The sequence below is a fragment of the Erithacus rubecula genome (assembly GCF_903797595.1).
Source record: "Erithacus rubecula genome assembly, chromosome: 1".
Lineage (NCBI taxonomy): Eukaryota > Metazoa > Chordata > Aves > Passeriformes > Muscicapidae > Erithacus > Erithacus rubecula.
The window spans coordinates 45,321,308-45,338,850 of NC_136658.1; the positions used below are offsets into that span (position 1 = coordinate 45,321,308).

The 17,543-nt window shown below is 36.9% G+C and overlaps 1 protein-coding gene across 2 annotated transcripts in view; it reads right to left on the bottom strand.

Annotated features, from left to right (window-relative positions):
- Window positions 1-17,543, bottom strand: part of TPP2 (tripeptidyl peptidase 2) — a 48,711-nt gene that overhangs the window by 13,204 nt on the left and 17,964 nt on the right. Inside the window, exons 13-24 of one of the 2 annotated variants that reach the window (XM_079319763.1) lie at window positions 16,268-16,436; window positions 15,064-15,221; window positions 14,493-14,569; window positions 13,741-13,847; window positions 12,797-12,951; window positions 11,497-11,613; window positions 9,886-9,986; window positions 7,924-8,020; window positions 7,510-7,647; window positions 6,005-6,249; window positions 5,725-5,803; window positions 3,821-3,859 (exon numbers count right to left, since the gene is read on the bottom strand). In XM_079319763.1, coding sequence (XP_079175889.1) covers window positions 3,821-3,859; window positions 5,725-5,803; window positions 6,005-6,249; window positions 7,510-7,647; window positions 7,924-8,020; window positions 9,886-9,986; window positions 11,497-11,613; window positions 12,797-12,951; window positions 13,741-13,847; window positions 14,493-14,569; window positions 15,064-15,221; window positions 16,268-16,436 — 1,482 coding nt within the window. The remainder of the gene's footprint in view (window positions 1-3,820; window positions 3,860-5,724; window positions 5,804-6,004; window positions 6,250-7,509; window positions 7,648-7,923; window positions 8,021-9,885; window positions 9,987-11,496; window positions 11,614-12,796; window positions 12,952-13,740; window positions 13,848-14,492; window positions 14,570-15,063; window positions 15,222-16,267; window positions 16,437-17,543) is intronic. The other variant, XM_079319764.1, reaches the window with a different exon arrangement.

Below are 17,543 nucleotides of genomic sequence, written 5' to 3' on the forward strand. Positions count from 1 at the left end.
GTAGTATTAGAGTTATATATAAAATGAAATTTAGTATAAGATAGAGAACTACAGACAGAAAGACAGCAAGTCTACCTACTGAAAAAATTACTTTAAGGAAACATTCAAATTTATCCTCTACGAAGATATGCAGTATTGGAAAACTGGGAAGCATACAGGATAGGCACTTTGGTCTGTGTACTCTGTGGAGTCTCATAAGTCTCACTGGGTTTACTTTCAACTGAATTACAAACTACACACATAAACAAGCACAGTGCCATCAAAACAGTCATCTCTTAAAATAACTTAATTAACAGTTAATTTGCTTCAAGATTTCAATTTAGATTTCTGTCTTGTGTTTTCCCATCTCATATTTTATATGTAAAACACATATAAAACTATTGTTATTTGTACTTCAAAGCATTCGCAGCAAAACTAACCACAGGAAAAAAGTTCCCTCTAGGAACACATTCCAGCTCTCATTTTCCATTTAATAAGCATCTTCATACTAATGCCTATCTGCACATACAGATGAATATATATATAGAATTTGAATCTGTTTTAGGAACACATCCCAGCTCTCATTTTCCATTTAATAAGTATCTTCATATTAATGCCTATCTGCACATACAGATGAATATACATATAGAATTTGAATCTGTTTTAAGATGCATACAATTAGTGCAGTGTTGCTTATTTTTACAACAACTCTCATTTTATTGTTACATATTGCTGTCCAAAAGCTACTTTATGTAAACCAACAAAAAAAAAAAAAAAAAAAAAAAAAAAAAAAAAAAAAAAAAAAATCATTCTCACAGACCTGAAAAAGTCAATGATATGTTCTTCATTCTAACTATGTTCTGGACAGAGCTTGGAGACAAGGAAAAAAGTGATCAGATTGTAACCACATTACAAATGAAAACAAAGACATCTGCTTATTATGTGGAGAGAACCCCTTGCCATTTTTGCACAGTATAAAAGAATTAATTATCTTTGGAATCTTAGGCTGCTATTTCCTGGCAAAACCACAAACTGCATTTATGCAAAACAGATGCAGTCAGGTGGATTGAAAGCTGCTGAATGGCCAGGCCCAGAGAGTGGTCAATGACATGCAGTTGGAGGTCAGTAACTAATTCTGTGCTCCAGGAGCCAATTCTGGATTGAACCCTATTCTATTACTGGATGATGGGGGCAGAGGGCACCCTCAGCATGTTTGCTAGTAACATCAAACTGGGAGGAGTGGCTGAGATGCCAGAGAGTCTGCTGCCATCCAGAGGCATCTCAAAAGAAATGGGCTCAACAGGAGCCTCATGAAGTTCAACAAAGAGAAGTATAAACTGGGAAAGAATAAATATAGGCATAATCCATGCTGGGGGCCATCCAGTAGCAGCTTGGCATCCTGGTGGACACAAGGTTGAACATGAGCCAGCAGCATGCCCTTGTGGTAAAGAGAGCCTGGACCTGTCTTAAAAAAGTATGTGTAGATTTTTCATACTTTTCAAAGTTACTGAATCACAAAAGAAATATAAAAGAAATACAACTGCATGTAAGCCTATGACAGAACAGGATAAATATCCAAATTTTTAAACTAGGAAGGCCTCTGAGTTGCATTCTTAGCAAAATGCATTAACTAATCGAGCTTTTACAGAAGAATTCTTTGAAATACACAAGGATCATCAAATCCAATTCCTGCCCTGCACAGCACTAATCCAAACAGTCAGACCATGTGGCCGAGAGATCTGCCCAAATGCTTCTTGAACTCTGTCAGGCAGATGCTGTGACCACTTCCCTGGGGAGCCTCTTCCAGTGTCCAACTACCCCATGGGCAAAGAATCTTCTCCCAATATCCAACCTAAACCTCCCCTGACACAACTTCAGGCCACTCCAGGTCCTTTCACTGATCACCACAGAGAAAAGACCAGTTTCCCTCATGAAGAAGTTGTAAACTGCAATGAGATCTCCCCTCAGTCTTCTCCAGTCTGAATAGCTGTCAGCTGTTCCTCATACATTTTCCCCTCAAAGTCCTCCACCATCTTCACTGCCCTCCTCTGGACACTCTCTAATAGTGTCTAATTTTTCTGATATTGTGGCACCTTAAACTGTCCACAATATTCAAGGGGAGGCTGCCCCAGTGCAGAGCAGAGCAGGACAATCCCCTCCCTTGCCTGGCTGGTGATGCTGTGCCTGATGAACCCCAGGGCAGGGTTGGCCCTCCTGGCTGCCAGGGCACTGCTGACTCATGTTCAACTCGCCACTGACCAGATCCCCAGGTTCCTTTCCATGGCTCTGCTTCCCAGCATCTCATCCCCCACTCTGTGCTGTACATCCAGGGGTGCCCCATGCAGGTGCAGAACCCAGCATGTTCCCTTGCTGAATTTCATATGGTTGGTGATTACCAAGCTCTGTTTTGTCAAGGTCTCTCTGCAGGGCCTCCCTGCTTTCAAGGGAGATGACAACTCCTCCCAATTTGGTGTTGTCTGCAGAATTGCTCAGTATCCCTTCCACTCCTGTGTCCAAGTCACTACAAAGATGCTGAAGAGCAGAGGGCTGAAGATGGAGCCCTGAAGAAATCCACTGGTCTATTTGCTGCTAGTACATCAATGAAAATAGGTGAAAGTAACAGGGACAGTTTTTATTTTGGCTTGGGTGGTTTTACTGCTCAGATCTGAATACAAATCTCTGTTCTAAAACCAAAGAAAAAAAACCCCAACAACCACCAAAAAAACCCTCAAAAAAACCACAACTTCTGGCATCTGTTTAATAGGTTTTGTTATTCAAATTGTATTATCATTAGAGTTTAACTCCCTTGTTAGTGAAGATCTTACACCAGATCTTCTACCAGGAAGCCATGCATTCACATGGGATTTTAAATTATCCTTCTGAGAGCGATGATGAAAATAAAACAGCAACATGCAATAAAATCCTTCTTGGAAAGCCTAATCTCATTCCCATGTGGTTATTACTCCAAGACCAGAGTAAATTAGCAGGTTCAGATTCCAGCTTACTATTCACAAAATAACGGAGTGACTATAAACTATGTTATTCATGGTTCTCAAGTCTTACTTCAAACAAGAATCCTGGCTAATCTGCATGTCACTCCAGAACAAAGTACCTTGAAATCAACAGAAAGTAAATACCTTTACAACTTAAGAACAAGAAAAAACCCAGTAACCTAATATAGGTAGTCTAGTGAAATATATGTATATGGCATTTTTTTAAACAAACTGTTTCACATTGACTGCTGGCAAAATATTGCATTACCTGATGTGAAAATATAAGAAAGCATAATATTAAACACTGTTATACTAAAAGTCATCCCCTTTCTAAACTATCTTATCCAATCTGTGAATACTACTACCTGCTATATGACTGTATAAACTCTAGCTTTCTTGTATGTTTTTTTTTATGACTGTAAAGAAGACAACTCTCAATTTAGTAGATGGCAACACAGATTTTCAATTATTTAATTTCAAGTGTTCGGTTCATATTTGAATCTCAATCTGCAGATAGAATAGGCAGAAACACTTGCCACAAACATTGAACCACAAACACTGAACATTCCTGAGTATTCAATAATAAGAAAAATTGCAGACTAACACCACATGCATTTTTATAGCACTTATTGCAAAAGTATACAGATGCATACGTGCCTCTCAGCTATGTGTTGCAGTAGTGTTTTGTCATTCTACCAGTAAACATACTTAAGGTGCTGAAGTAAATAACTCAGGTCTAAGCAGGTAGATAAAGGAGACAAATTAAAAACCAAGACTGGTAGACAAATTCTGTAAGTCATATGCAAAAATACTTCAGTATATCTTTTTCAAAAACTAACATTCAGTACCTTTTTAAATTTTCCTTGTCGCTTTGCTGCAGACTGCCCCTGGGAGTTAGAATAACATACTGTAAGAAAACATGCACACACCACACAGGATGGAGACACCTTCTCTGTACAATTATAGTGATACTTCCAACCTACAGATTTCCAGCTTTTAGAGAGCCACATCAATGATCAAACATGCTCTTAAAGCATGCTCTTTCAGATTTTTAAAATTAATAAACCAATGTATCACTGTATATACAATTCATTACTCCTGCAATATAAGCAAGTGTTGTTAACCACTTAGCTTCAATTAATAAATTACAGAAATTCAGCCTCAGAATTTTAGATTTTTGACTGCTTAGTGGCATTGTTGTCTTTCATAATAAATATAGACATATTAGATACATTTTCCCTTACCTTGCGTCCACCCACTGACTTAGAGACAACTTTGCTGCCTAGTCCTCCTTTTTTTGTCTCATGGTAGGTACTGAGGTTCACTAAAGGCAGCAGAAAGTATCAGATGCTATTTGACACCATCCTTTTTCCATTGAAATATGAGTAACAGTAATGCCTTAGAGTATAACATGAGAAACACCTCAGCTAGAATTTCTTTCTGTGTAAGGTCTTAAGCATTCTCCATTACATGGAATTTGACAGGCTGTATCTACCTATCTCCTGCTTCCTTTTCAAGAAACCACTGTACATAGCCATTTAGTCTGGTTTTAAAATAAAACATGCAAGATTGCAACCAATAGTTCAAGGAAGTGCACAATTCCAGCTAGGGAAAATAAATTACACTGGTGTAATGGATTTATCATGCATATCATAAAAGCATACTTGCAACCTCGCAGGAATCACCAAGGAATATTAAACTGGGTATTTTAAAAGCTCCTAGTTACTGGGTTTTTCCTCACTGATACATGAATTCTCTTGATACATTCTCACCTGCACTGTCCCAAAAGTACAACCAATTCAGATCGAATTAGCTAAACTTCCATGCTCAATAAGATTTATAAGTACATGCCCACATATTCAAAGAAACTTACTTTCTATGAAGACGTACTTTAGTTTTATACATTTTGTTCAGCTACATCTAGTGATATATGGACATAGATCAACTACCTTTGAGTACTAACAACCACCAAGATTGACTAAAATTTAGTCTCATGCTTACCATCTGATTGAAAACAGCTAAGGGAATCTTCTAAACACCATAGCACCAGATACACAGAAAAGTGACATAGTTACTATAATCACAGTTGCATTATAGTCATTAAGGTTAAAAAATGTTTTTCACAGGATGCTGTGTTACGAGCAAAAAAAAATCCTTCATCTTTTTTTTCTAGCCTCACACACAGATCTTATATCATTCTGTTGAAGCATATAATCATACTAGTGGTTGACAACATCAGTGTGTACCAGGTAAGAAAATCTGTTTATGTATTTGAGTCAGCAAAATTCCTACTTGATAACAGTAACATGTGTTGAGAAAGCATGTGGTTTTGCTGAATATTGCATGCATGAAATGAAGAATATTACAGAACCAACATGCACATTACACTATATGCACGCATTTTTTATTCAAAAATTACATTAAGCTAGGGAGTTACATAAGGTCAATTTTAAAGCCTCCACACCAACAAGAAAGCAATTGCTTCTAGAAATTAAAGATTTCAGAGCAAAAGAATTAAACCCCAAAATTTAGAAAATGCAATTAATTTTGAAATTAGAAAATGAAAATAACAGAAATACTTAGAAGTTATGCTGACTTTATAATGAAACAACTGCTTCTAAAATGTATTATGTTACCAAACCTAATGCTCTTCAAAGTACTAACCCTACACAATACAGCACTTCCTGGCATGCCATATGCTTGCTAGAAAAAAATTCAGAAAAAACTCCCGTCATCCATTTCATATACTCACAGCTTTCTTTCCAAGTTCTGTTTTAGACAGAGTAAGACTTCCTGCAAGATAACATCCTGGTCCTGCTCCTTTAGGTATTCTGTTCAAAGAAAGTAAGCTCAGCATTAAAACCAGGTTCACTAAGGGTCCATGGAAACTACAATAAAGAAGCCAAACAGGGAAAAAGCAACACAAGGAACTACCAAATCTGGACAGGCAGACACTATTAAAGCATCATTTTACTGAGGTGCAGAGGCAGCTGCCTAGATGCAGATGAGAAAAACAATACTTCATAACTTACTTGTCATCAGGCAGAGATGTAACAAAGAATGGCTGACTGTGTTTTGGTGGTAATGTCAAACTGTTGGATTTCTTCTTCCCTAAGAGAGCAAGGCTATGGTTTTCATAAATATCTAAGCTCAAGGTACTAGACAACCTATGAGAAACAATAAATGGCAGGTCTTTGATGCGATCCAGCTCACTGTTCTGCTCATGTCGAATTTGTAACCGAATAGTGTAATCTCCTTTTTCCAGTTTCACAGAATACTGAAAGAAAGAAGTTCTCATAAATGCTAAGATTCAACATTTTACCATTCATAAAAAACCTCCTCTAAACCCCAAAAATAAGACTGTCACATTTTGCATGCATTCCTTCATTTTTATCAACCTGACAGGACAACACATGGCTGTTTTGAGCAGTAGTACACTAAGTCTCCTTTCTGATACCGCTGCAATAAAACAGAAGGCAGCCCCAAGTAGAAAGAAACAACTCAAAACTACCCTGCTCCCAGAATCTCCCTTTCCTGGGCTAGGGAGTCATGTTTCCTGTGAGTATTTCTTCCTGGATTAAATAATTTTTATAATTGTCCTATGATGCACAGCACCAGAGACTTGCAGCATGACAGTCCACCACTAACAAAGCACTACGGTGATGTTTAGATTTTACAGCATCTTAAAAATGCAAGTTAAGAAATAGAAGCTTACACAATGCAATTTCTGAAAATAATTTATAAACGGCAAAGCATGTCTCTTGAAACTACCTTTTGTACACTTCCAGAATGATCAATCTGTCAAAATTAACATTACATTAATGATGTTCAACTGTGATTTTATTTGGTAAAAATAATTTCAAAACCAAAAATCATAAAAAATGTTCCTTATTACTTTTTTTCTTTTAAATTTTTTTTATAAATTTCTCCCTACTTCTCCCATGATCCAGACACACTATCTGTTGAGGTAGAAAGAGACTCCCACAGAGGGTAGAGTATCTACAAGTGTTGTACAAAATCTCCCTTTCAAAGATGGCAACAGGAAGCAAACAAAGCTGAAGCATTAAAAAGGCTGTCTGAAAATACCAACAGCACAGAGGACAGTGTTCATGAATACAGAAGCCTCTGCTCTATCAGCACTCAATCAGACTACAGGAAAAATAATGCATCCTTTCCACCTTGCACAGAGAAGTTTAAGGGATTGTCTTTGTAATAAACCAAACAACACCACCAATATGAACTCATTTATTGAAAAGCATCAGGCAAAATCACAAGAAATCAATAAGTTAACAGTTTTTCCTCTTTTTCCTACCTCAGGAGAGGAAAAAAAATCATGTTCTATTTCATTAAAATGTATCTGTCTTTTTTTGATACAAATACAATACCATTGAACCTTGTATGTCTTCTTGTGAATATGTAAGAACATTGAAACTATGCATCAGGAAATGTAAAGAGCTAACAGAAGGCCTGGGAGAGGAAAAAGAATGAACTCTTTCACAGTCTTCATAAAAAAAAAGTTAAATACATTACTCTGTACCTGGTGTGGATAGGCATCTCCTGAACCCATCTGTCTTTTGTTCTGGTCAAAAATAATCCAGAGTTGACTATCAAATTCAGATTCATACAACAATTCACAAAGAAGTGGACAGCTTGGAGTTACTTCTCCACTCTTAGGCTATTAAAAGAAACGTAAAAGCATTTAATCTACTACAGAATAAAAGAAGTACAATCCTTACATACATATTCAAAAAGATATGTGAACTGTAGCATGTTTTAAGCAACAGCAGCTTTTAAAGTGGATGAAATCAGAACTTTGATTGTAGTGAGTCTAGAGTGTTAATCTAGGCCTCCTTTCTGAATGAAAGCTAGTTAAAATTAGGACCTGATTTTAGAAAACATGATGTGTTTATTAGCAACTTACAAAAAAAATAACAACAAACATAACCCTTACCTGATGGAAGTTATAGGTCAAAATCATCTCATACAGCTGACGATTATTTGGCAAAATATCTCTGGAGCCCAAAGGTTTTATTTTTGCACTCACTGGTCTGCAGTCAAACAACAAAAGATTCTAATGAGAAACTTGCATCCTCTACCAAAATTTGTTTTGATTAAGTAGAAGCAGAGGTACAAATGAATTCAGCACATGCCATAACACCTCATACACTGTAACTATCCAAGCTGTATAAATTCCTGTTAAAATCAATGTCAGTCAAAACAAGGTTTAGTAACACTACAGATACTGCTGAAAAAAAAAAAAAAAAAGACGACAATGTAATAAACATGTCTAGATGCTCAAAATTAAAGGCCATTAAAAGTTCAAGGAAAATAAAATCAGGTTACACTTCTAAGTAAACATTCTGAAATTAACACTTGTATTTGTAACTGGAAAATTAGTAGCACTGCAATTAGAAGACAGAACAATTGATAATTCCTTGTTATAGATGGCTGTATCTTCAGAGAATGTAAGAAGCCTTAATCTGAGTAGTAACACAGAAGAATGTACACTACAGAGGGTGTATGTTAATTCAAGAACAGTAAAAGTTCAGGCCAGCTAAACATTTTAGACCTCACCCATCAGAGATATAAACAAAATAATAATGATATTAAAAAAAGGCTAAAGCTTCAGAAAAAGAATAGCAGAATCAGGGTGGTCTGACATCATTTAAGTTTACATTTCATTCATTAAATCAGATAACCTCTAGCTACATGATCAAAATTTGTCTCCAAGCTTCTGCCAGTTCTTTCATCACCAAGGGCACAGACTAGTCACCCAGTAAGATACGGGTGCTGGGTCAGACCACAAGTCCATTTAACCTAGGTTTCTTAGTCTGGCAGACACTGGATAGACTGCTGACAGAAGTCTTAAGAACTGAGTAATACCACACATGATATGTCTCCCTAACATTCATTCTGCACCCAAGCATTTGAACTGAGACAGAATGAAAAGCCATTCAGTAATCTTCCCTCTGTGTCATGACTCATTAGTTCATTCAAGAGACATTATTCCTGCCTTAATTGAAATATGTAACTATTTCTCCACAGTTGACTTAACTGCAGTTCATTAACCGTGAGATGAGTGAAGTAAAGAGTAAATGCTTTACAAGGAGTAAAGAGCTCTTCCATTTTCCATCAAGAAATTATATTAAAGGACTGTTTTATTTCCATATTCAGGGCACATCAAACACATTATTTCTAAATCTAGCAATACATGGTATGTTCATTGAACTCCTGGCAACCTCAATTCCAGTTACAAGTACCTAAAAGCCCCAGATGGAACCCAAAGTCAGGCCCAAATAATGAAAAATTTTGGATTACTGACCATTGTAAAATTGTCCAACATCTCAAAAGTACCTCTTGAACCACATGGCATTTCTTTATCCTTCTGAAGTGACCAACTTTAATCACTGCTGAACCATTTAAAAATTTTCTAGCTAAGTTCTTTCTCCAAATCAGCATTTGTTAAACTTTCCCCCAAAAATTTTGCACCAAATTCTACAAAAACACTTCTGATCAAGCAAAAGAGAGAGAGAACAGTCTTTCCGGCCAAAATTTGGCAGGGTCCCAAGCAGCTGTTTGGGAAAAAATAGCAAAAACGAAATAAAAAAACCAAACCAACAAATTTTAGCAAGTAACTTCAATAAATACAATTTTTTTCTTTAGATATTAAAGTACCTTTCACCTCTAAGTGTCTGGAAGCAGTGGAATATTTTTGCAAATTTTTCTCCTTTCAAATTAGCTTAAAGAAAGCAATTTGTCTTGAAAAAGTGACCACAGAGAATGCTGACAAATCAATTGATGCTTGACAGGAATATTTCTGTAATCCTGAATTTCACTGCTAATGTGTTACTATTTCAACTCGACCTATGAGGAGTTTTTCCAGTCTCCCGAAACAGCACCCCAGAAACTCTACCTGAGTGTTTGAACCCAGCTTTTCAGATTTATGCATGGAGCAATATCTTCGTATTTCAACAGGGACTGAACATCAAACCGTGCGATGCCTTCTGAAGCATGCTAGAAGAGAATTGAACGATTATGCTTCTGTGCACTTACAACATCAGACATAATTATGAATCTCATAATTACATAAGCTCTAATTATTTATACTTTGACAAGTAATACTGTGAAATTTTGACAGTGTTGCAAGTGCACCTCTATTTTACAACAGCAGGTAATACCAGGACTTGCAAAACTTATCTAAAATAAAACTTAAGTTCTGGTTGTTAATTTTTTCCCTTATTTACATGCTTTATACAGAACTGGTGCAGGACTGCACTTTTTTGTGCATTCAGGATGATTTACTTTCAATATGTAATTCTATATATAAAGTATAGAATATTAAAACAAGTATTTTATGGTGCTTCCTAGGACTATTATTACAGAATAGATTAACTCTGCAAAAGAGAAGAACTACTGCATACACAGACTTGGTGATGGGCAAAATAATTTGAAAAGTTTATTTCCAGCAGTACCCCATGGCAAAGATGCTAGTATATAAGCACTACTGAAATTTATTTTATGAAAGTTACTGGTGCTCAAAAAGGAAGGGCAAGACTATTTGTATTCTCTTATTTTTCACTGTCCATTATTCATTCAGAATAATCCTTCTGGGCTGGGGGCAGCTTCTGTGCACACCATCACCAACAGCTCTTTTTCTGTTTTACCAGCTCAACACACAGTACCCACTCTTTCTTCCTCAGTTTATTTAGCTCTTAGAGCCTGAATACATCCAAATTCACCCACAGGATAGCTGAAATTTGCTCTGGCCTTTAGCTGAAAAAAAGGCAGGAGCCAAAGACAGATTAGCATGATGCTGCTTCATGTAGGTACCAGCTCTGAAAGCATTCTCTCCTGAGGGGAGACAGTGTCAAGCCAAGCCAGGTTGCATAGGACAGTAAAGAACAAGGGACAAAGTATATAGATATCACACTAAGTAACTTTTTCAATCCTTTAATATCACAGGCCGTTAGGAATCATGACACTGCCCCACCCCACTGCACCTTAAACCGCCCTAAATGATGAATCTCAAGCCAACCACCACATCTTAACAGAACACTGAAGAGAAAATGAACAAAAATTTACTCTGAATATGGTATTAAGCGTGCTGTTGTTTCAGCAATGGTAGGCCAGATATTCAATTTCAAGAACTGTGGTCCCAGCAAAGTTTATTTACATAAAACACTTGATACTGTAAGCATATTTACATTTTCAGCCTTCTAGTATATTTTTTCTACTACTGCTGAGTTCAGGTATTTTGTTTGGGTTTCCCCCCCCCCCCTTCTTTTTTCACAATTGGTTTATAATGAAAAGGCATGGAATAAAAATCATGAATAATGGTAACTGGTATTTCTCTGGGACTGAACTCCTATTTAAAAAATTTGAAGAGAGAACACTAAAGTCTCACATACAAAATTATTTTCACTGTTTCTAAATACAGGCAAGAAGGAAGAAAAGCTGGGGTTTTTTTTTCCGAGATACCATAGGATTTCACAATAATTCAATATAAGCACTCTGGAAAACTTACCATGTTTAGCTGAGGAGCACCACAAAGTACACCATGGAAAGAAATTGTGTAATTAATGCTAACATCGCTAAGGCTTGCCCACCACCGAGCAACACAAAATTCAAGGGTTTTTCCAGCCTGGATAACAAAAGCACAAAGTTAGACTCCAGGTCCCATCTTCCTCTTCTATTGACCCCAGCGTCCCTAAACCCAAGCCAAAAAACAAACAAAAAAACAAACAAACAAAAAAAAAAAAAAAAAACAAAAACCAAAGACAACAAAAAAAAAAAACAGAGTACAATTCAAAAAAAATCTCTTATGCCCACTTTACTCCAATTGCACAGATTTGTACACTACCAAGGAAGACATTATACTAGGCTCAGAAAACACAAAACTCCAATATAACAGCATCACTGACAAATGTTTCAAAACAAGGAGTGCCAGGACATACTCTACACAAAGGTACTGCTTTTAAATGTACTATCTTCCATTCTTATGCCTCAAACTAGGCAGACAAGTTAGTTCATAGTTCATTTAATGTGTGTCCCCTACAAAACAAGTATTAGAAAGAGATCTCTATCTCTCCACATGTAAGATGCCACAAAACTTGAGAGGTTTGGATTAATTTTGTTTTTGCCTGGTTGGTGGGGTTTTCTGGATTTTTCTTGTTTCAGTTTTTAAATAAAATGCTGAAATAATGTATCAATGGGATCAACATAGCTTATGGCCTCTCACCCGGTATTTCCACAGAGGGTAAGGGACTGAATCACACAGAAATTTTAACTACTCTTTGGCACTACAGCTGTACAACTAAACTGAGCAAAGCAGGGGACAATCTTGAGAAGGAGGTTGTGTTATCCTCAGCCCTGAACTGTTAGCACATTCCCTGATTGTTTTGGACTCTTGAGCTAGCATTGTCCAAGCTAAGACTCCTGTACCTAGCATGTATGAATGTGAGCCAGTCAGTTACCCCTGCATTCAAGATGAAGATGTCCCAGACTACCACATTAAGCACTAAAGGCAAAATATGCTGAACTATCCAACAAGGCATAGCTCCTATTTGAAAGGGAAACAAACTGCTCCTTATAAACAAGTACAAAGAAATAGCAGAGATTAACATGTATTGTATTATTAAATAGCTCAGAAACATTAGGAAGCTATTAGAGATCTTTTCAAAACTGAAAATCCGATGCACTAACTACAGTAACAAACACAGTTTCTTATAGCTTGGGTTTGGGGGTTTTCTTAGGAAAGAATCCCAAACAGATTGTTATACTGCACTGATACATTACTTTATTGACTCCACCCTAAAGCAACTTACTAAGACAGGAAATGCTTCAGTCACAGAGCCTTTTTCTGGTAAGGATGAAAACTTGTAGAACTCATGACTTCGGTATGCTTTTTGTTTCACAAGCTGAACAGCATGAAGCACAAACTTGGCAGTCACATCAGCTGAACACGAACACACTGTCACTTCTAGATTAAGGAAAAAGAAAGTTAGTCTGAAGACACAAGAATTTTAGAAGAAAAGCAGAGATTCACCAGAGAAACACTATATTCACAAGTAATTTTTAATTTAAGAAGTTATGCAGTACTCCAAGTGCCTCTACATGTGAAAAATGCTAATATATCAGCTAATTTTAAAAGCCCTTTCACATTAAAGAAAACCAGCTAAGTTCAGAGGATGGTTAAAGAAAACATGTCTCACTTAAACAGTCAAAATGAATCAGATAGTACAGATGTATCATCTGTATAGGACAGACTGCTGAATTACAATTATCACTAACTTCAGTCTAACTGAAATATTTTTGAAAGAATCATTGTTCAGCAATCTCACAAAGAAAGACAAGGCAAAAAAAAATCCCTTTTTTTCCTAATTGCAAAATTATGAGCTTTTTACCCATTATGAAAATCACATTTTCTTCAGTTGTGACTTCTTTCAACATTACATCCATACACCTTAAAAACTAGGTAAGCCTCAGACTTTTCCATAAACATGGGGCATTCCTCCAGGTATACACAACCACTTCAGATTGTTATTGGCTGGTTTCTTTAAGAATTCTTCTTAGAATCAAGATCCTACTATACCAAAAACCATGAAATAACTGAAAATCACTCACCTAAGAGCTTAAAAATCAAACAAATATTTACATATTAATGGGCCAAAACCTTCAGTATTTATTCAGGCAAACTCAAAATTATTTTAAACCAACTTTGTCAAGTCTGACAGATCTTTTATTTAGTTAATGTAATTATTTTCCTTACCAGCCCAAGTAGCTCCCTGTGGAACATCAATGAAGTGCCTTTGGATCTGACCAGGTTTAAAATGAACATCTGTGTATGTCAGGTCATAGCTTGATGATTCATCTACTCTGTATGTTAAAAGGAAAACAATTAGTAGTCAAACAAGTAGTCAAGCCAATTTCTGAAGCATTTTTAAATGCAAAAATACTCTAAAAATGCATACAATGAGGATATTTAGTCTTTAACACCAATTATTTTAATCTGAATACAGAACCTGACAGGACAATGTATCTTAAAATTTAAGATGTCAGCTGCACCACACTATATAAACATCTTCCCAATCTCCCTGAAGTTACAGTGCTTAAACAAAAGTAACACAGAATCCTCATTTTTAGTGGACCTGCTTTTCCTGGCTGAGTAAATCACCAACTGAGGTATGGAAGCAGCAATACTTCCATGAACGAGTTACAGAACAGCTACTTTGCCTTCTGGCTTTATGTACTCTAGTTCACCAGACAGAAATGAAAAAAACCAAACTCCACTTGACCAACACATACGAACAGTACATTGACTGACACTTTGGTCAACAAGCCAGAAGGCATCTGTATGCTGATGGACCAGGAAGCTGCTGCCACTATGGCTAAGCCCTCCAGGACACACTGCTGTCATTACCAAAACTATAAAAAACATCACAGCTGCATAAGTTTGCTGTAAGAATCTTTTCAGGTGTTTGTAGAAAGCTCAGGAACACTCAGAGCTCTGGAATTACTCACCTTGTCGGTATAACAACAGTGATTGGAACTCTGAACAGAGGGCCTGCATTAGGCATTGCTGTATCATATCCACACACCTAACAAAATAAAATACAACTCAAAATCTTTGATCAAAATCAAACAATAGAACACAACATTCAACTTAAATTAATTGCAGAGTATTTTGAATCTTTGTAGTTGTCACTGAGGAGAATAGATCATTTGACCACTGTCACCTTAGAAACAGTTAAACAATAACAATCACTGAGGAAAAATATTTTTCCCATTTCGATTCATTTCACCAAAGGAAAAAATCTCAATCAAAAGTTATTTATTTGGCTAATGTTTTCTAAATGCTTTTAGTTTTCAAACACAGATACTCAAAGTTCTACAGGCATGTGCTATGCAACATCCTATAGCACAACTATTGCTGAACCCTGGCTTCAAGACTGTCAAGTGAAATACAGTGCGGCACTATTTTCTGGTCTGTAAAGCTCACAGATTTTATAGAAATATTTTTAAAGGAAATAAAAAGTTGATAGAGACCCCACAAGGGCACAAAATCTTACTCTTATCACCAGTACTTCCATACCTCTGTATAATGTACTCCTTCTCTCAGGCCACGTGGATCCACACGAATATTAATGTGTCGACACTGGTTCATGAGCTCTAAATGACTAGGACACTGGACCCATGATGCATTTGAAGTTAAAGCTAAATGAAGCTGGAGAGATATTCTTTCAGTATTTTCTGTCAGGAAATAAATTATAAAAAGAATTCAATAACACAAAAGTGCACATAGTCCACTGTAACATTATTTGCCATTAGAATACACACATTGGAAAAATATAATAGGGATCAACTCCTTAGGGCCCTGTGTTGGGTTGATGTGGCCAGAAATCTGTATTCTATCACCATCTTTTATAACTGGGTGGGGTATTGATTCCTTATCTCTATGGCACATACCATCTGTTAATGATCCATCTTTAAGACAAGATGGGGCAATCATCTCTATCTTTTCCACAAACCTATCCTCCCTCCAGGAAGATATCATCTGCTGCTGGTCCATTCAGTCCCACTGCATGACTGATAAAATTACACCATCCCACTGGGAGATGCTCCAGCCAGGGGGAGGAGCCAAGCCTTTCCTACCTAGATAAAAACTGAGATTTTGGACAGCAAGTTATCCTTCCTTCCACTGGATTCCAGAGGAAAGCCAGACCTTTCTACATTATCCCTGGACCTTCAGAGGAAAACACCTTCTACAGGAGCACTGCTTCAGCTGAACCACACCTGCCACTGCAGGGGGACTGTAGCCACTATTTGATCAGACTGCTACCAAAACCCTGACTGTCAGACAGAGTGTCAGGTTGTTATCTGATTCAGGGTTGGAATTATTTTTTGTAATACTGTATTTCTATTTTAATTTTCCTAGTAAAGAATTGTTATTCCTAATTCCCATATCTTTACCTAAAAGATCCTTAATTTCAAATTTATAATAATTTGGGGGGAGGGGGTTTACATTCTCCATTTCAAAGAGATCTCTTTTTTTTTTTTCACTGAGAGGACGCATGAACCAACAGTCTCTCCAAACAACATGAAAGCCCTGCAGATCTAATTCTGAGGTTGGAATAAAAAAGTTGTTTATTTGCACATCTTCCTTTACCATAGAACTTAGGGTTACATTGACTCCCTTTTACAGTACAGATTTCTATCACTCCTCATTAAAACAGCTTTTTGTTTCCAGTTGACATTTGTATTTCTTCACATCTCCATCTACAAAAGCTCTTTCCTACCTGTATTCTCAGGAAAGACAGGTTCTATGCCAACCCCATGATCAGATGGTGCCACTATCTGGGCTGGATCTCTTAGGTAGATTCCACGGTTGCTGCCGACAGTAACTGTGAAGCCGATGTTACTTGTGAATGACGAATTCTGAATGAGGTAGTCATAGGCTTTATCAACCTGTTAGAGCAAATTCTAAATTAACAAATTTCAACTTAATAGCAATTTATGCATATTCTCTTCAATACGAAGTGTTGAGCAAGCACAGCAATGAGCAGTAAAGTATCTCACATGCTACCTGAGCAGTATAGAAAATGAGGCAATTTTCACAGTCTGCAATGGCCACAGAAAGCCCAGAACTTAAAAAACAAGCAAGGCCAAGTCTCCTCTGCTATAAATCCATTAAAAGATTTCTATTCAGAAATTACTTTGAAGAAGACAATTTAAAGGCCCAAACCTACTCTTCTAATTTAAATGATTTTTTACAGGTAGAGCAACACTAGTTAAACCATTTAAAACTTCTATGTAATAATAAGTTGAGCATTACAAGAGAGACAAGCAACGGAGTATGCATACAAATTTTACCTTACTGATATGGAAAAAATAATCAGGTCATGAAATCCAGCCCTGGGTCTAAGTACATGATATGCCACAATACACTCAAATGACAAATTCACCTTGTCTTTAAGAGACACCCTTCTACCTTACTTGCCATTTTACTGATTTCAAAAATCTTAAGTTCTCTTCTACTTGACAGCAAGGTACCTTCACCAGTGAAGATTAGGGCACTCTCCTTTTAGACAAGTGGACATACAACACCTCATCCCCCAGATCAATTCTAATCACAATTTAACATGTGATTTAATCACGAGCTACTAGAACACCAAGCCACCACTGCTGGCTTCTGTATCAAACCCAGCACTACTGATGTGTGTAATAGACATTAACTACTAGGTTCTAGCATCTCCAGAACGTGAGTTTTGAGCTAAGCATAGGGAGACAGTCAGTGTGCCTTCATCATACAGAGCATCACATCACAGATTTCCAAGCTACTCTGACCACAGCAAACTATGAACACCCAGACTGTTTAGTGCAGGCTTGCAGCAAAGTCACTGTACAACTGCAGCTGTACTTCTTTGTCAACCAGCATGGGTATCTGTTTTCACTGCCCAGAACTTACAGTCCCAGTTTTTGTCTGAACAGAACAAGTTCAGATCTCGCTGATGATAGATCAAAATATTTTTGGACATTAGGACAGAATTTAGGCTCCCAAATCCACACGTGGGT